The sequence below is a fragment of the Cornus florida genome, unplaced genomic scaffold (assembly GCF_030987335.1).
Source record: "Cornus florida cultivar Cherokee Brave unplaced genomic scaffold, ASM3098733v1 CherokeeBrave_3.0.0_Hap2_Chr08, whole genome shotgun sequence".
NCBI classification, from domain to species: Eukaryota; Viridiplantae; Streptophyta; class Magnoliopsida; order Cornales; family Cornaceae; genus Cornus; species Cornus florida.
Window position 1 is genome coordinate 40,008,096 of NW_026775578.1, and position 20,504 is coordinate 40,028,599.

The following is a 20,504-nucleotide window of genomic DNA, read 5'->3' on the forward strand; positions in this document are numbered from 1 at the left end:
TCTTCCCAGACTCACAATTATCATCAAATCAGAGGAAACCCTCTCAGAACCCATTATCAAAACCTCCCCCTCTCATTTTGGACTGCCATGGCTGGTTAAATTAATTAGTTTTTTCTTTTTTTCTTCAGTCAAAGATAGAATCTCCTCAGTAACTTCACTGCTGATAAATCTGATTTTGGTTTGTTCTTTACTGAACTTTTGATTCTTTTAAATTTTCATCCATATATGTACGACACAAATACAGTGTCTGATTCATGTTTTCGATTATAATTTAGGCTCGGAAGGGCATATATATATATACACGGTTCTTTCGGTTCTTCTCTCCCGAAAACTTGCATCGTCTTCTCTACTGAACTGTTGATTCTTTTTAATTTTCATCCATATGCGTACGAACACGCACACTACTCGATTCACGTTTCTGGATTATCATATTATACACACACATATATATATTTTAAATACACAAATATATAGGAAAAAAAAGTTGATCCTCTAATGTAAATGCAATTATTGTGTGAATAATTGATCTAGGGTTTTTAAACAATGGATATGGAACAATGGATGATTGAAATTCCGAGGAAGCTTGAGGTGGTATACAAGGAGAAATTGGAGACCACTTATGCTGTTGAAATTCACACCGATGCTATATCACTTAGATACTCTGATGGTTGGTTTGTCTGGCCTCCCTCCACTGATTTCTTATACATTGAAATTAAATATACTATTTGGTTGCCACTGATATATAATGTCTGTCGTTTATGTTTTCCTGGCATTTCTTCGGTTTTGTTGTCTAATGAAGTAGTTGATGACCATCTGGAGGCTGCACTGGAAAAGATGGCGGTGGAGATGGGGGAAAAAGCCTGTGTGAAATTGAGACTTGATCTAGACACGAATGCGGAAGAGAAGGCTTTGGATTTTGACGAATACTCATTGTGTCGTGCACTTGTTGAATGGGAGGAAATCAATAGAGAGAAGGATTCTGCTAAGAAGCTTTGGATTCCTCATGTAAGTGCCGATTTTCTTTTCCTGACCGTGCAAAGCTTTCATAGAACTAATATGAATATATATATATGTGTGTGTGTGTGTGTGTGTATAGTCAATGTGGGTTGGGTTTTTATTATTTTTATGGCTTCAGGTACAAAAGGATTATGAAGATTTGAGGGTTAAGTGGGATAAGTTTGTGAGGAAGTGGAAGCCTACAATGTTATCCATGAAGAGGTCTGAAGACACAGTCATGCTGGAAAAAACGTACCAAATTTTGGTTTCACGATTACAGGAGATGGAAGGTTCGAATGGTATGGACCTGACCCCATTCTCTGAGTTTGTTCAACATCTTCGTACCCTTGTAAACGAGCTCATGCTTACGATTCACGGAAATTTTAAGCAAAACCTGACTGTTACTTCATGTCTAATTGCAGAGGTATTTATCAATTTTTCAATGACGGGCCATGCAGGTAGCGAGTCCTCTGACTGGGATCCCTGTTTCATGGCTTCTTCATTTTCCAGAGCCGCCACTTCAGGGCCTCGAACCAAGACTTGCTGAAGGGATAATTGGACAAGAACATGTTCCATTTGTTATTAGCAACGCATTGTCAAGGCGTAGAGATGGTTCTTGCCCAATTGGATCATTTCTATTTTTAAATGGCCTTGCACCGGGATGGAAAGAGATTGCCCAAGCTCTTGCCAAGCAACTTTTTGATGACAAAGAAAGGTTTATAGAAATCGACTTGTCAAATTACTCAGACTCAGAATCTGTTACACGCCTCTTTGGTTTTCCCTCCAGGTTATAATCTGTGTGGATGGTCTCTTTTGTTTGTTTTTGCTCAGTATCCTATATATAAGGGGCTAATTGTTTTTCTTTGCGTTCGATTCTTCAGTTCCTCTTATCATGAAGGTTGTTCCACAGAAGGTCTGCTCACAAAAATTGTGAGGCCTTATAACGTAGTGTTGTTTGACAATGTTGACAAGGCTCATGCTTCTGTTATTGATGTTCTGATTGAGATCATTAGCCACGGCAGAGTATCAAATGACCAAGGAAGCACCCCTGACTTCACCAAAACACTGATTATTATGACATCGAATGTTATGGATGGTAAAGTCCAATTGTGGCACTGCAAATGCGCAGAGAGGATTCGAGAACACTCGCTGAAAGACTTACCATCTCCTGGTCCGTTTCAAATAGGGCATCGATGCATCTATTTTGATCTTCTGAGGGAGGTAAGTTGTATAAATAAGGAGAGGATATGTAAATCTATTGGTTTCAAGCAGCACATATGGGGATTTTTTTTTGTTTGTGTTATTTAATTATTTTTTTTAATAAATTACTTCAAATTACTTTTTTGTGCATTAGTTTTTAACCAAATTCTTCCAATGCTGAGATGTTTGTTCCCTGTAACTCAGGCTAGAGAACATTTTGGAGAGAAGTTGTTTCAAAAACTGGATGATGTGATTTTCTTTAAGCAACATCGTTTTGAGCAATATATGGCTGCTACCAGGCTCCAGCTCAGGGAAATAGCCATGAGGACCATGACCGAGAAAAGACTGATTTTATACCCATCTGATGCTGCACTCCATCATATTTGTGCACGCCAAATTGGCATCAAGTAAGTTTCTATTCTCTGTCTAATATAATGGCCAGTTTGATAGAAGGGATGGGGATTTGTATGGAAAGGAGCTACTCAGAACAGATATGACACAGGCGACATAGCAAATTGACACAGATACGGCGGTATCGCAACAAATAATAAATATTTTGTGTATGTGATGATATATTGTAAGACTAATATTACATCTCCTCAATTAAGAGCATAAATTTCCCCTTAACAACAACAAATGAATTACAACGATAATTGTCTTATTTAATTAGAGAAAAAAGGGAAAGAGAGAATATGTGTAAGTAAATATTTTAAATTTCCTTTATAATTTTTTTTAGTCTGAATCCAAAGCTAAACAAAATGTTGAAGATTTTTAAAGAATGAAAGAAAATAAAAAAAGAAAAGGAGAGAGAGAGAGATGGCTTAAGTAGGATTTCTAAAACTAGGGCTTTGTTGAAAAAAAGGAAAGATAGTTCTACTAGGAAAGAGAATCATATAGAAAGAAAAAATGAGGCCTCGTCTGGGGATATATATATTTTTTTGTTGGAAAATAATGAAAATGGCAGTGAAATCATGTTTGGGTATACTTTTATGTTTTGTGTTGCTCCAACACAACACAAAACACATAGCATATGTTTGAAAGTAAAATGAGTTGCTTTCATATGTTTTGGCTACTGCACACTTAAATCGGAGGGATATATAAACCCCTTTTTACCTATCGTTTGGCTTTCGCCTCGTTTTCTCTGGCTTCCTCTCTCCCTAGGTTCTCAGTTTCTCTCTATACATCTCTCCCCTAACGACAACAGGGACTGAAAGAGGACCGGCGAGATTATGTTGGCGAGTTTTTGATGAGTTTTTGGAGCCCATTGAATGGTTTTTCCCGATGAAATTCCACCACGAACAATAATGAAGATCCGTGTCTGGTGAGGAAGGTTTGTGGGTGGGTTTAGGGTTACTCAGAAAATTCAGCAAAAGAGTAAGGGATTCAAGCGTGGAAGCAAATGAAGCGAGAAGGGTATTAGGGTTTTGAAGGATTGTAAAGATCCAGAGCATGTTGTGCTGACCACAGAAAAAAATGGTGAAATTTGTAAGGAGATATCGAAACCAAATGAAGTGAAAACTTTAGGGTGAGAGTTTTTAGATGAATGCAATGGAGATGTTCATTTAAGCTTAATTTCAACAAACTCATGCTTAGAGAAGTACTTTTCTATTTCGCATCTAGAGATTCTTGTTGCTCTTCACTGGAGCGTGTTTGGTTCAGCAGATGCTGCATCAGATTCACATGATCCATAGGGAAGAATTGGTTAACCATTTAAAATTGTAGTACTTATACATTTATCGTTTTTGTTTTTTAGGATGAAAAAGAAAAGAGGAGAAGAATCAACTATAATTAATCTGTTTTTGGGATGTACGGTGTTGGGTTGCGTCTTGTAGATTGTTTTTCAGCCTCTAACATCACACAAATTTTGCAATGGTAATCTATGCCTGAAAGTTATACATGCTATTTTTATACAAGTTAAAACATGTGAGGTTTTTGCCCGAATGTGAATGAATTAAATTAGGTGAAGTTTATGGACCATGGACATGGAGGTGCTACTATGTTTGCTCCATAATACTTTTTCCTGATGCTATTTTGAGAATTAGCATACTCTACTAGACTTCTTCTTTTATTTTTTTCTAATTTTTTTCTTTCTTTTCCTCTTACCTCAGTTTACATTACTGCTTCCAATTAGGGGTTGGAAATGGTTTAATAGGATGAGGACACAAATATAGGAATATTATTGTTAGCGTTATATATAATATCTGAGAATTTCTTTTGTGAGGAAGAACAAAACCTTATTTTGATGGCCTATATTAATGCCTTATTGCGAGAAGTATGTGTATTTCAGGGACCATTCAAGTACCTATGGTGTAACATTAGCCAATGTATTTTTAAGCCAGCTGATGTTAAATGTTTTTATACCTACATATCTAGATGCGTAATGTCTTTGTGTCTGATTTTGTCCCAGAATTGATCAAGTGTTGAATAATAATTTGTTTTCTCTAGTGTTGACAAATATTCAAGCAAGCTCCATAAGAAGCTTGCTTTTTTTCTTTCTTTCTTTCTTTTTTTGATAAGTAAGATTGTATTAAAAAGCTATCAAAAGGAGAACGCATCTCTCTAAAGCTACACAAGGCCAAATAGGGCCTCTAAACTCTTAAAAGAGTCCAATAAATCAACTATCTCATCCATGAATGTACAATTTCTTGCTAGAACCCAACAAAATAGAGTGTTAATAATGGAGAACTTCATAACACCAATAGGAGTATCCCTTCCTTCAAAGGATCTCTTATTTCTTTTAAGCCATAAACACCACTAGACACAGAGGCGTGACCCTCTAGAAATCACGAGCTTGGCCCCCACTGTACAGCCTCTCCAAGCCTAAAACAAGTACTCCCTCTATCCAAAAAAAAAAGGTCCTTTTTGGGTAGTAGAAATTTTTTAGGGGATGTGGGCTGTGTATTGTCCCACCGGAAAATTACTAACTTGCCCTTTTAAGTTTTGAATATTCAAGTTTGAAATTTTAAACTTCAAGGACATATATGGAAAGATGTAAAATATATTGTTTGAAAAAGGAAAGTGGACAATTATTTTGGGACAATCCAAAAAGGAAAAATGGACATTCTTTTTGGGATAGAGGGAGTAATTGCCATAAAAAGATCAAAATAGAATTGTTTGATTAATTACATTTAAAAAACATTTTGTGTCAGCATGCTTGTCACATGGTCACGGTGTGTCCGTTGTCACATGTTCAAGGCGTGTTCGTGGAGAGTTCAAAAAGGAAAATATTTTGACTAGTTTTTTTGGCGTGTTTGACATGGGTTCCTGTGTTTGTGCAACACGACCTTTTAGGCATGTTCGTGCCTCTTGGGAAGTGGGGTAGGAGAGATGGATGACTGGATGAGGCATCATAAGAGAAATGAATGATGTCTAGGAAGTATGGAAACTTCCTTTAGAGCTGTTGTCGTCGTGTCGAATACGTGTTTGACAAGGATTCGGGTGGGACATGAGCCAACATGTGTAGAGTACAGTTAGGAGTGTCCTGAAATTTGAATACTTGTTTCTTGGTTGAACGGCAAGAACACGACTAAGACTTGGAAGGAAAACAATTGGAACATGTGTTGATACTTTTTATACGACAGTTTTGCAAATAATTTTTTGAAAAACAAGAATCTAATGCAATTTTGAAGTATATGATGGGTTAATTGCTTTAAATTAGTAATTACATTCATGATAATGCAGATAAAATGAACAAAATTTAATTTTTTGTATATATACTAATGTATGGTATTATTATTATTTTGACTTATCCCTGTTGTTTTCATGTCTTTTATTTTTATTTTTATATTTTTAATAAATTGCTATATCGTTCAATCCAAATCGTGTTATACCCATGTCCCTTATCCGTATTTGTGCTTCATAGGATCATGTTCATCCCTTCTTTTGGTTGATTGGTTGGTTGGTTGGAAGGGAAGGAGAGGGATGATATTGTTATGTTGCCACTATACCCTTAAATATATAAATACATTTATATGAAGTTAAGAATGTCTTTCACTTTTATTAAACAAGAATCATTCTCGCTCTCTACTTCTTCCCATATTTGGATGAGAACATAATGGTTAGCCTGAGTACTGTTTTATCCTCCCTATAGTTGTTAAAGGCTTAAGGCGCACTAAGGTGACAAAGGCCTTTTGGAGCCTAAGCGTTAGGCACGGTATATGGCACGAGCCTGATCGAAGTAAGGTGCGTGTGTATAATAATACATATTTAAACAGATATTATTATATATATTCATAATCAAGCAATAATTGCAGTTAATATTAGTAGTGAATCATAAATTTATGAATTTTGTCAAATATTCATAAGGTTAAACAATATGATATATGATATAGTACCTTTTAATTTAGTAGTCATTAAGTAAAAAAGAAAATGATACGAATAAATGATTAAAAAATACAAGGCACGCCTTTTTTGAGCCTGGAGCCTACTAAAAAGAGTGAGCCTGAGGGCTTTATGTGAGTCTGATTGAAGGGGCCTGGCCTGTAGTAGGTTGAGGCGTTCTACTTGAACCTTGACGAGCCTGGGGCTTTTTTGGAGCCTAGGCGCGCTTTTAACAACTATGATATTTCTCCCTCCTATGCTTTCTCTCTTCACTCCCTTTAACCAAATAATATTAACTTGTTTTATCCATCCTTTCTTCCCTCCATTTCCCTTTCCTTCTGCCAAACACAAGCTAAGAGTAATGTTGGACACACCCATCTTAGATCCTCCATATTTGCACAACTATAAAAATCAAAGAGTAGTCACCTTCTCGGGAGATGGATGCCTCCTATAGGTGTTGAGAGTGCAATGGAATCTGTGAATCTCGAAGTGGAGGAATAGCTAGCACGTACTGGGCAGAACCTGACATTGTTCTGACCCCTCCCTCTTGCTAAACTAGAAAGACGAATAGATGGTTCCGACTCTATCATAAACAGCCCTTTTTCCAGAGGACGATTTCCGAACAGCAATGGCAAGTTGAGAGTAAATGCCTCTAATGGGCTAAACTAAAAATAGGAATGGACCTCGAAGAAGAGGAGTGAGAAGCGAAGAAAAGGACTTTCTTTGTCGGTTGACGCATAGACTCCCAGCTCACCCATTTCATGTTGTTATATTCGAACCCACTACACAAAAATGGAATGAATTTACTACGCCTGGACTGAGATAGTTAAGCAGGAATCTTAAAGCGTTGTCCTCGATCCTATATTGGCTCAACTAATTTGTATGTAGAATGTGGAAATGGGTCTTTCTGAATGAAGAAATGAATATCATACTCTAGGCATATTACAAGCTAGTGGAGATGGCCTTTGTCCAACTAGAATAGACTTGTTAATATTAAAGGAGACTTTTCCATAATTTTTGTCCAAATTTAGCAGGATTGGGCTTTTGTTATAAACTACATAGTTCATGCTAGACACACGCATGTTTCGCTGCCCCGAGTCATAGGAACAATGTAGAATCATAGTGTCTTATTGTTGGCATAACTTGTTCTCTACTTTTGTGATCTGAAGGAGTTTTCTGGTAGCCCTTGGTATATTAGCAGCTACGTTACTACTAGCTCTTTCATCTCTATCACAATTGAACCTCCTCCATTACCCATAGTGGTATAAGTTTTGCTGCGTCATCATTCTACTGCAGGTGAGAGACTAAGGTGCTATTGAAAACTCAATTCAGCGCTTAATACTGAATGGATTAAGCGCTTTTCCAATTAATTGTGTTTGATAATGCAATTTGAATATCACTGAAAACGGTAAGCGCCACTTAAAGTGGGGTAAAATTAAGTGACAGAGACATCATGTTAATCACTGAAAATTCAAAAAGGTTTCAAAAAATAATTATTTTTAATGACCACTTAAAAACTTCAGCTCTTTAATATTTCAGCACTTAATTTTCAGTTTTATCAAACAGCACCCAAGTGACATTGCATACCTTTGTGGTTCTGGTGAAGTCTAATGTTTATACAAGGCATAGATTTTAACATTGGGGAAAATACTTTAAATATACATAAAGGCAAAAAGAGAAATTTATTCCTTTTTTCCTTCCCTCTCTGGGTGTATACGTGTGTGTGTTTTGTGTTGTTATCTAAATTTTTTCGGTTGCCCATTCCCTATAGTAAAATATAAAGGATAGAATTCCTCCATTTCTCGGGAACAAGGATGTCTTCGGGAATTTGGAATGGAGGAAGAATATAGTACTTGCTGAATTTTCAGAGATTGATCGTCTTGAGGAGGCTGGAAGGGATATGGAATCTCTTCGTTCCAGGAGAGTCTCTTGTCAGGCGGTATTTGCTGAGATTGCTAGTATGGAAGAGATCTCGTGGCGACAAAAATCCCGGGCTCTTTGGTTAAAGGAAGGTGATCGGAATACAAAATTCTTCCATCGGTTAGCTAACGCTCATAGGAGGAGTAATCATATTGGAAGAATTCGGGTGGATGGTGAGGAGTTGTGGAGAGAGGAAGAGGTGCGTAACGGTATTGCTTCCTTTTATCAGAAGCTTTACACAGAGCCTTTAGATTGGAGGCCCAAACTTGATGGTCTCCATTTTGAGGCTATTTTTGAGCTTGATAGAGATAGGATTGAGAATCCTTTCACTGAAGAAGAAGTTCTTAAAGCTCTCTCAAGCTGTAATGGGGACAAAGCTCCGGGACCTGATGGCTTCACTATGTGATTTCTGATGGAAAGTTGGGCGGTTGTAAGAAATGAGGTAATGGGTACTTTTCAGGAGTTTCATTCTTTTGGCGTCTTTGAGAAATCGCTTAATCCTTCATTCATTGCCCTTATTCCAAAAAAAGGGAGGTGCTTCAGATATAAAGGATTTTCGTCCTATTAGTTTGGTGGGCTGCATTTACAAACTCATTGCTAAGGTGCTCGCTTTAAGGATGAAGGAAGTTATGGATGGAATTATTTCGGATTCCCAGAACGCTTTCGTTGGCGGACGACAAATTCTTGATTCAGTTCTTATTGCTGGCGAATGTGTGGATTCCAAATTGCGGAGTGGTATTCCTGGAGTTCTATGCAGACTTGACATCGAGAAAGCACATGATCATGTGAATTGGAATTTCCTACTCTATTTGTTACAAAGAATGGGGTTTGGAAGTAAATGGAGGAAATGGATTGAGACCTGTCTTTCGTCTGTCAAGTTTTCAGTTCTTGTGAATGGCTCTCCCGCCGGTTTCTTTGGTTGCTCTAAAGGTATAAGACAAGGTGATCCTTTGTCATCTTTCCTTTTTCTTGTTGTTATGGAGGGGTTAAGTAGACTGATGCATAGGGCAGAGGATCTTGGTTTTGTTAAGGGTTTTAGAGTGGGTAGAGATTTAGACCATCAGATGGAGATTTCCCATTTACTCTTTGCAGATGACACCCTGGTTTTCTGTGATGCTGATGTGTCTCAGCTTCGACACTTGAGGTGTGTTCTGACTTGTTTTCAGGCAGTTTCCGGGCTAAAGGTCAATGTGACAAAGAGTGTGCTTGTCCCAATAGGGAATGTTCCGGATATTTCCTCTTTAGCTGCAGTTCTTGGATGCAGAGTGAGCTCATTCCCTATTCCTTATTTGGGTTTGCCCCTAGGGGTCTCTTCTAGTTTAGTGGGGAGTTGGGATTTTGTGATTGACAGGTACACGAAGAGATTAGCAGGTTGGAAGAAGCAATACTTGTCAAAAGGGGGTAAAGTTACTCTTATAAAGAGCACCTTGTCAAGCATTCCCATTTATTTTCTCTCTATGTTCCAAATCCCTTGTTCCATTGCAGACAGGATTGAAAAAATTCAAAGGGATTTCCTTTGGGGTGGTAAGGGCGATGAGTTCAAGTACCACCTTGTCAAATGGGAGGATGTTTGTAAGCCTGTGAAATTGGGTGGACTTGGTATAAGACGTTTAGTTCCTTTCAATCAAGCTCTCTTGGGTAAGTGGTTATGGAGATTTGGGAGGGAAAGACATCGACCATGGCGCAGGCTAGTCTCTTGTCGGTTTGGCGAAGAGGCTGGAGGTTGGTCTACGCGTCCGGTTACCCTAGCGGGAGGAGTAGGGATGTGGAAGGTTATTCGGAAAGGATGGGATGTTTTTTCGGCTCATATCAAATTCAAACTCCATGACGGACGTTGCATTTGGTTTTGGGAAGATCTCTGGTGTGGGGATCAGTCACTTTCTCGTGCTTTTCCAAGATTATATAGTATTGCCGTTAATAAACACGCCTACATAGTCGACTGCTATCGGCTTGATAGCAGCGGGATTATATGGGATGTGCATTTTCAGCGCCATTTTCAGGATTGGGAGATGGACGAGGTATGTGTTTTTTGGATCTTCTGTATCGACAGGAGGGCGTTGGCAGAGGTAATGATGTTTTAAGTTGGGTTCCCTCTTCTCGTGGTCGTTTCGAAGTTAGATCTTTGTTCTTATGTTTGTCAAATTTTGTTAATCGAAACTTCCTGTGAAAAACTATTTGGCGGTCTATGGCTTCAACTAGGGTGGCTTTCTTTGTTTGGACTACTATGTGGGGAAAGATTCTGACAATTGATAATTTGAGAAAAAGAGGCAATTGTATAGTTAATCGCTGTTGTCTATGCAAGGATGGCGAGGAGTCCGTTAACCACCTCCTTTTGTATTGCCCTGTGGCGATTGACTGTTGGAATCTTATTGTTGGGTTGTTTGGCATGTGTTGGGTTATGCCACGATCTATTAAGGAATTGATTCATATTTGGAGAGGTTGTCGAGTGAGAAGAGATGTTCACGAGTTCTGGAGAATTGTACCACATAGCGTATGGTGGTGCATTTGGAAGGAGAGAAACAACAGAATGTTTGAAGGAAAAGAGTCGCCTACAGAAACGGTCAAACTTTACATTCTTCGTTCTCTCTTCAATTATGTGAAGAGGAGCTTTTGTTCTTCTTCATATGATTTAATTACTTTTTTGGATTCTTTGGGGCCTTAGCTCCGGTTCCACTTTTGTAATTGGGACGCGTTCTCCTTTTGAACGCCTTTTTTAATATTATTTTTACTTATCAAAAAAAAAAAAAAAAAATTTGTTCGTTATTAAATACAACTTCTAAAAAAATTAGTTATAAAATTAGTAAAATTTGTTGCTAAAAAGGTATTAAAAATATTTTTTGGTCAAGGAAAGCAATGACATGGGGCTCAAGTACAATTACTTTGGGCCCAAGTCTAACAAGACATTATCAAACCATTACAATTGAAAACCCAACCCAGTAAGAATTGGAGACATCCCCCACAAAAATCCACCTTGGAGAAAATTCTCCACCTTGACAAAAAATCTCCACCTTGATTTAGGATTACCAACTCTTTTTTTTTTTTTTTTTTTTTTTGAATGGATTATTTTTTTGTTTTATAAATATTCAAAAGAGTACAATTACAATAGGAGACTGATCTCCTAACTTTGAAAACGGAATTGACATTCCAATTCCAGCAAGCATCCTATCTCAAAAGAAGAACATTACAATTCAAATACAATCAAAAGATCAGCTAAACTAATATTTAGAAATGTAATTACATCCCAAATAATAGCCTGCACCACATGTTCTTGTATTCCTGTATGTAGCATAGCATTCCTAATGGACCATATCTTCCGAATGGTAACTAGAAAAATACCATTTAAGATCTTGGATTTGAAAGACTTGGACACAGTATTCTGCAAAAATCAGTCAACAATGTGATTCAGACTTGTAAACCTCTGAACCTGAATGTGCAACATATCAAAAATCCCTCTCCAAATCTCTGAAGCAAATCCACAATGACAAAACAAATGCTCATTGGAATCATCCCCAGCAAAACAGTTGTGACAAATTGATGTAACTTGCAGCCCTCTTTTTTGTAAATTCACAAAAGATAGGTTCTTGTTATGTAGAATGATGACAACACAAATACTAATCCGCTGACTACATTTTTTCCAACACAATCTAGTCCATTTACCAACTCAGTTGTCACCTATTTTTGTTATCGTTTTTTATGGAAATCAACCAATTGTTGAACTCCTTAGGCCGAATCCTTAGCTCTTACAAACTCTCAACGATGAACCTTTGGCTCTAATACCACTTGTTGGGAACAACGGAAGCAAACAAAATAGATAATCACACACAAACACAATATTTTCGTGGTTTACCCAAAACTAGGGCCACGTCCATGGATAGAAGAAAATTTCACTATAATGAATCAAAAAGAGAATATACAACTGTAGGGAATGCCCACCCACTCTTTTGGGGTGTCTCTCTATTTTCACACAATTGTAAAGAATAGCCACCTACTCTTCTAGGGCATCTCTCTACTCCCACCCATTCTCTTATCTTCTCACTCACTCTCACTCTCACTCATTCCATTTTTTTTTTTCTTCTCTACCTTCTCCAAACAACGCCCTCTCTATTTATAGAGGCTTAAACACAATTCCTTAGAGGCCAAGACTTGCCTTACAAGAAATTCTTCAGAGCCCAATACAAGAAATTCCTTAAAGGCCAAGATTTGTCAAACAAGAAATTACCATACAAAATACGATTCAAAAGGAAACCTAAATATTGATAGAATTTGGGACCAAGACTTGCCAAACAAGGATTTGTATTACTTGTTCACCTAACTGAGTTAGGAACTCTCTTCATGGACGTAGGTGAGTTCAGCCGAACCATGTAAACTATTGTGTTTATTTTGTGTGCTTGTTTGTGTCATGCTTCCGTTGGGCCGAATGAAGGGAATTAATTCCCAACAATATGTTTTATCACGTTATGTATCTTTTAACAAATTAATAACAAGTCTTATTTGAATTTGAAAATTTAAATTAGGCAGTTTTTCCTCGAACTTGACCCCAACTAATAGAAAAAAAATAAGTTTTTTAGTAGGCAAAAGTTGGTTTCATAAACTTTTTGATTTATTTTATTACGTGCAAATGAAAATTATAAAATATAGAACGAAGAATGTCACACTTCGCTCCACGGGGAGCGCGAAAAATTCACCAAATGCGTCACTTGGAATTATTGCTAAAAAAAATCTAGCTACTCATACTCTTCAAAAGGAATGAAGTACTCGTGTCAGACACCTATTGCTCGGACATGGGTATGGGATACTTGTCCGATACTTTTGGTTGGACATATACTTAAAAAGCATATCCAGTCATTCAATTATATTATATTATTACTTTAAAATGAGTTAAATGCCTATATTGAACATTTTATTAGATAAAAGCATTACTTTACTCTAAAAGAAAAATATAAAATTAATATTCAGCCATGTCCGTGTGTTCTTCTGTTTGGAGATTTGAGACGTTCGACACATGGCTACATACCCGTGTCCTACACACGTACCAGAGTCCATGTAACATAGCTCATGTTTCATTATCAAAGTACCCTTACTATTAAGCATTTACAAAGTCCTTAGTTTATGCACAATTATACAATACCAAAAATCCAAGTATGTGTCAAAAAGTGGGAGATACACCAGTCTCCAAACTATACTGCCCCAATATTTACATAGCACTATAGCAGTACTCATCTGAATCCCATGTCTCCAAAAGCTACATCCCTAGTGACCACCTCACTCCCGAGCCGTGACCTGCTTATCATTGCTTGGACCTGAAAAGTTTTAGAAAAAGGGGTGAGCTCAAAGAGCCCAGCAGGTTTTCGGGTTTTATTTAAAATGGAGAATTTTTTATTTTTTATTCCTAATAACACTGAAGCAAACTTTCTTTAATAGTTGCAGGAAAAAAGAGATAACTATAGCAATGTTGAAAAAATTATACTGGAATATCATCAATGGAACTCCAAGAAAAAAGATTCATAAACCGATCCATTATAGCCAGACAACAGGGGAAATTTCTGCTATGTAAAAACAATCCAACAACCAGCTTTATACAACTTCAAAAATTCATAAATCATTCCAAATTTAACTAAAGTAAGCCAAACAAAATTACACAATCTCCTCAATTAGTGTATTTCAGTATCTCAAAATTTCAGAGGCAAATAACAATTATAAGTCAGGTAAATATCAGTCCTAAACCATAGTGTTCGGCTCAGGTTTCCATCACAAGGCTATGTTCAAGGCTTAGCAACCTTTTTCAACAATTTTCATATCTTCACAGAGCATCAATCATCTAAAAATTACTACCGCCGTCCCATAAAAAGTGTCCCGTTTTGGGAACTTAACTTTTTATGAGATTAGTATTTAAAATTTTTTATTATAGTGATAGAGAATGAATTTCCTAATATACCCTTCTATGGTGGGACCACATGTTTTTATAACTTCAAGGCAAGAAGGGTATATTAGGAATATTAAAAAAATAGTTTATTGGATTTTGAATTGGGTCTATTATTTTGGGACAGCCAAAAAAGTAAAAGTGGACACTTTTTGTGGGACAGGGAGTACATTTTTTGGCAATTTGGAACAATAATTTTTAAAAGATTAAGACTGGAAACCTATCTTCTGGGATTTCCCTTTTTCTTCTTTCCTTTTCCTTTCCTCCTCTCTTTCTGGCCGAGACTCACATTCTGTGATGTGCTGTGTTGTTGTTTGTGTGCGTGCGTGTGTGTGTGTGTGTTTTCATTCGCTTGGGTCCATTGTTCAAAGCTGCTTTTCTTATAGATGACCCATATTTACCTTAAAGTTTAAAAGCATCAATTTTTTGTGTTCTTTTTATTCTTGTTAGTTATACCACATGAAAATCATGATCTCTGTTCTTTTGATGTGATCTGAACTTTCTCCCATTTGTTAATGACATGATTACAAATGCTGAACTTCTTAGTGATCTCAACTTACCTGTATATTTGTCAATTCTTTTTCCTCAATTCTGAACTTTCTCCATTTAGACAAAGTAGGCTGGAAAAGATTCAACTGTGAATTTGAGTAACATTAGACTTTGGTTTTAAGGAAATTCTTGTATGTGTTACTTCATTTATTTCAGCTGTTCTGATTAACAGCGCTATAAACTGTCAGTACAAGTTAATAATATGAGGGTTGGAGACACGTTAATTGTGCATGACACGCGTTTTGTCTTTTGAGGTGTTCAACTTTATGGACTCGTATTATTGCTTCTCTTATTGTATCAGATGTGTGGATATGCTATGAGGTTTTGGCTAGAGAAGAATTTGGTCCCTTTGTTAGCTGATATGCTTGCAAAAAATGAGATAGATGATATGGCCACGATTTACATTGATGCACTGGTGGGAAAACAGGAGTTGTCTTTAAGATTGGAGAAAGATGGCTATCCAGCGGAAAATCTTTTTATGATGCAGTGCAGAAAATCTTTAAGGGAATTAAGAGCTATGTATCTGAAAGAGAAAGAACGAGTCAACAAGATCTACTTGTTAAGAAGAAATTTGTTTGAACTGATGAATTTACTAGATGCAGAGGCTAGTGCAGATATGGACTGTGTTGCAAAGGTTGCTCAAGCGCTGGTTAAGACATTAGATTATATCAGAAAAAATGCAATTGAAGTCGACATTATGCTCAATGAGTACAAAATGGTACTTATAACCGTTTTAGTTATGACCTGGTCTTCCTTTTGATTAAAATCACATGAATTATTCATTGGATTAATGCATCTGCTTTTCATTCTTCTTTTTCAACGTATTCTTGTAGGTTAATGGGAACTCCTTAAATGAGGAAGTTGAGCTTAAGCAGAGTGAAAGTCTTAGCAAGAGGTCTAAGAGTGAAGTGCAGGGACTTAAGATGAGATTGAGTGGAGTGGTGGGACAACATCAGGCAGTTGATGTTGCATTAGATACTCTACTGAATTCTATTGATGCACAGCATGATCTACCACATCGACCTATTTTTATTCCTGTTCTTGGGTGTCACGGGAGCTGGTGAAGCAGATCTAGTTGACTGTCTTGCTAAGCATCTCATTGCTGATGATGGGATGAACCTGCTTATTCATATTGACTTGTCTGAATACACAGAATCAGATTCAGTTTTCCTGTTCTTAAATGGACCGTTGGATCTTCCGTAGTAACATTACTTGTTATTGTCACTTGGTTGTTTGAAATGTTTAAATTACCCGTGTGTATGTTTCATTCTATTGTTACCACATGACTGATCACTTTTATGGTATATTTGGATAGTGGCCCTGAGCAACATGGTTCGTCACTCTTAGAGTCCGTCAGAATGAGGCCCCACAGCGTCATTTTCTTTTCTAAAGTAGAAAAGGCTCACATGTCTGTTTTCAGTGCTTTACTTTCGATCCTTGATCATGGTATATTTAGTTCCAATGGAGGACATACAGTAGACTTCAGGAACACTATAGTCATTTTTGCCTCGGATCTGGGAAACAAGGCAATTCTTTCACGACTTGTTGCTCGTGAGGAACTGAGGAATGTTTCCAGGTTGTCAATGCGGTCTGGTCCTCATCTGGAACAGAAATGTCCTCTTTCATTTCCTAATGCATTTTGGCATTTGTTCAAAATGGCTAATGATTCAGTAAGTATCCATTTGGACACTCAACTTGCGGATCTATTTTTCCTTTTCAACATAATATAATTGTGCGAGTCTGACGTTAAAAATAATTTCTTCTTGTGTAGTTCTATGAAGATAAGCCATCGTGCATTGATCATCAGGTGTCTTGTTTTTTCGAAGGGGCTTATAAATAAATGCGGAATCAGTGTAATTGTTAGCTTATTAGCAGGAATTTAAATGTATCCAATGAACTTGTGGAAGCTATGCATATGTAGAAACTTCATAGTGTTTTCATAACTCCTAAATTCTCTTATGAATAGTAATCAGCGTGTTTGGATGGTAGAAGCAACGTGCTATGTTATTTGATTGTGTTTCAGAAAATGTGACCCTCCCCTTCCTTCACTGTTTCACTGCTCCTACCGGTTCAGCTTTGTTTGTCTTTACAGTGAGTGGTTTTATTGTTCTGCTGTTTATGAATCATTCACCGTTTCATTGCTCCTACTGGTTAAGCATTGTTTGTCTTTACAGTGAGTGGTTTTATTTTTCTGCTGTTTATTATGAATGATGATTTTAATAAATATAATAGTAAGATATACAGTGCCATGCCAGAGTTTTGGCCTATCTTCTTTTACCAGTGTCTTATTTTGTTTATATATATATATTTATCATTTCTTATATTTATAATGATCGATGTGTAGTTTTCATTTTTTCTCTGGTGGTTCACCTTCCCACTACCTCTATTCGATGAAAATCCCGACCTTAAAAAGTCCATTTTTTCTCTGGTGGTTCACCTTCCAATACCTCCATTTGAAGAAAATCCCGACCTTAAAAAGATGCAGTTACTCGATACAAAGTCACTAGGGTTTTCAAGTTAATTTAGTGAAGGGAAGAAGAAATTACAGATGGTTCTTTATATATAATTTCTGGAGTTGTTGAGTTTACTCGAGGGAAGAAGACACGTCAAATAGTTGGGTTTTTAGTTGGGTTTTGAAGTTGATTTAGGGATCATTTGAAGATCCACAAATAAATACAGATGGAGCAAATAGTGGTGGGTTATGGGTGGCAATTGGGCGGGTTTGGGGCTGGTCATAAATGGGCTGATCATGAGTGGGTTAGTAATCAATAGGGGGTCATAAGTGGGTTGGGTATCAAATGGGCTGATCAACCCTCATACAACCCGTTGACCCGATCACATAATTTATTATTGTTATTATTTTTATTTTTTCCCTTCTCTCTACTCTCAAAATTATGCTTGTATATGACTTTTTTTATATATAAATTTATATTTTAATCTACTCACAAAATTATTCTCGTAGTGACTGTTTTTTTAATATTCACAATAATAATTATTATTGTTGTATTTTTCGGAAATGCTTTCTTGATAGAAATGTATAATTGAAGTTTATATGTTATTTACTATAGAAGAATCCTAACGAAAGCCCCAGATTTCATCTTTGGTAATATAGAAATAATACATAACAATTCAGATTTTAAAAGTTCAATTAGTAAGTAATTTTTTCTCCCTAAAAGTAAACAAATCTGTGCTATATATCTTGTAGTGTATTGAGTCTATTGACTTAATAATTGGCAGGTTATCCAACTCTACTTTGACAAAATTTTATATGGGTCATTTTTTGTTCACTTAATTAATTTTCCAAACCCTATATATATATATATATATTTTAGGGAAAACTACACATAGGTAAAATTAGGAGCCACAAATAACAAATTGATCAGTTTTAAAAGTTAATTTTCTATTTTGATTGGATTAAGCAAAATAATTACAAACACATTAATATTTATTGCTTAGGTCCAAAATATCTTCACAATCTTATTTCAAAATCCCAAAACATCCTCCTCAAAATTATATAATTTCAATATAATAAAATAAATAATTAAAAATTAGTTTTGACTAGCGAATACTAATTCTCTATCACTTACCTTCGTCCTTAGTCAGCCACCAATGTCCAGGGCATTGCCCACTTCGCAGGTCTTCTAGGTCCCCCTCCCTCCCTCTCTTCACACCACATATAAATATAAATATGTTATATTTTTGTTCAGAAGTTTTAGATCTAGGACTCTGTAGGCTTTAGAAGTATGTTATATCTTATGAATTTAGGGTTCTTCCAGATGGTTATCAATTTGGCATCTCAAAATTTATTGTGATTTTTTATAATTGATTGAAGAATGAACAACAACTAAAGACCTCTGGACAAGAAAAAAGAAAAGCAAGTGGATATTTCAATATTTCATTACCCTACTGCTAGAATATGAAATCCTTAATAAATCCCGTTTTGACATCTTCTAATATATTAACAATAATAATAGTTTCTTTTAGGTAACAATTGAAAAATCTTCTATATGATATACCATCACTGCCATAGTAAACTTGTAGAGCTTTCCTTTTCAATTCTTACCTTTCAAATAAGATGATATCAATGGCGATGGACGATGAAGAGAAGAGATGGAGAATTTTTATTTGCTAGTTAAACTAAATTTTAATTATTTATTTTAATATTTGAAATTAGATAATTTAAGAAGGATATTTTTGTATTTTGTAATAAGAGTGTGAGGCCATTTCGGACCTTAGTAATAATTTTTTATGCATTTGTAATTATTTTGTTTAATTCAATCAATGTGAAAAACTAACTTTTAAAATTGATCAATTTGTTATTTAAAGTTCTTAATACTACTTATATGTAGTTTTTCCTTTTTTTAATCCACCAAGCTAGAGAGAGAGACGGGAGAGAGGAGAGAGAAACACGAAAGGAGACCGAAAGAGAAAAGAAAGGAGACAGGAAATGAGAGGAGAGAGACGAGAGATAAATGAGGAGAGGGAAGACTAGAGGGAGAGAGACGAGAGACATAAAAGAGTGGAGAGAGAACTAGAGAGGCTAGAGATAAACTAGGAAAGAGGTAAAATGAAACAAAGTAATTTAATTTTGAAATATATCATGTGTGGTGGGTTAAGTAGGTATCCACTCTTAATCCATTATCAATTCATTAAATATATTATTTATTAATGATTTATTTATTAATAACCCATTCAACTAAACTAGTCACCCGATACCCCCAATCATTGTTGAGCAAATTTGGATGAATTTTTGGATTTGAGTACATTTTTCCACCCCTAGTTATGCATAATCACTTGAGTTGGCTTATGTCGAAGGAAGGAGGACGAACCTGCATAAGGAACTGTTGAAGTTATATTTTTCTGCTATTGTTAGGAAAGGTGAATGACCCCAAATCAGAAATCATGTGTTGGTATTTAAAGCGTTGCAACATAATAGATGCCTTGTTTGTTAATCTGTAAATGCATGAATTAGAGATTTTTTTTTTTATTATTTTTTATTTTTTTATTTTTTATTTGTAAGGGTAAGTTACACTGACCTTTTAAAATCATCCACGTCAACAGATGAGTTTTGTACTATTTCTCTTGCGTTACCCAACTTCAAAGGCCCAACGTGACAAGCCCAAAGGAGTCTTCAATTGTTTCTAAGCTCGGTTATCGGGCAAGTCAGACCTGCACATCCAGCCCAGTCTATGGCCTAGCACAAATAGAGATCGGAGATTTGAGTCCATCAATCACACAATTAAAGGAGCGTCATATATTGAAGGAGTCTTATATAGAGGGAGTCCTATGTAGAAGGAGCCTTGTATGGAAGAATTGCAGAAGGAAATCATTAATTGTGGACGAATCGTGGGGGGCAAGCAATGTGAGTTATACCTCAATTCTACCACTAAAAATTGTATAAATAGAGGCATATACCTCCAATAAAAATATACATTGAAAACTCAATCTCTACTTTGCATTGTTTTCATTGAGTGTGTTGTTACTATTCTTTGACTTTTCAAAGTTAACGAATTTTTACACCTACACTTTGGCGCCGTCTATGGGAAGCGTATATAAATATACCCCAGTGATTTATAATTTTTATGCGACTACATTCCGG

At 36.2% G+C, this 20,504-nt stretch overlaps 1 protein-coding gene across 1 annotated transcript; it reads left to right on the forward strand.

Annotated features, from left to right (window-relative positions):
- The first annotated feature begins 543 nt into the window (after nt 1-543).
- On the forward strand, nt 544-16,245 carry LOC132270097 (chaperone protein ClpB1-like). The gene is made up of 7 exons (XM_059771302.1): nt 544-1,005; nt 1,227-1,295; nt 1,455-1,783; nt 1,878-2,217; nt 2,401-2,603; nt 15,207-15,623; nt 15,739-16,245. The coding sequence occupies exons 1-6, from the start codon at nt 544-546 to the stop codon at nt 15,223-15,225; spliced, it is 1,422 nt and encodes a 473-aa protein (XP_059627285.1). The 3' UTR covers nt 15,226-15,623; nt 15,739-16,245.
- Nucleotides 16,246-20,504: the final 4,259 nt, after the last annotated feature.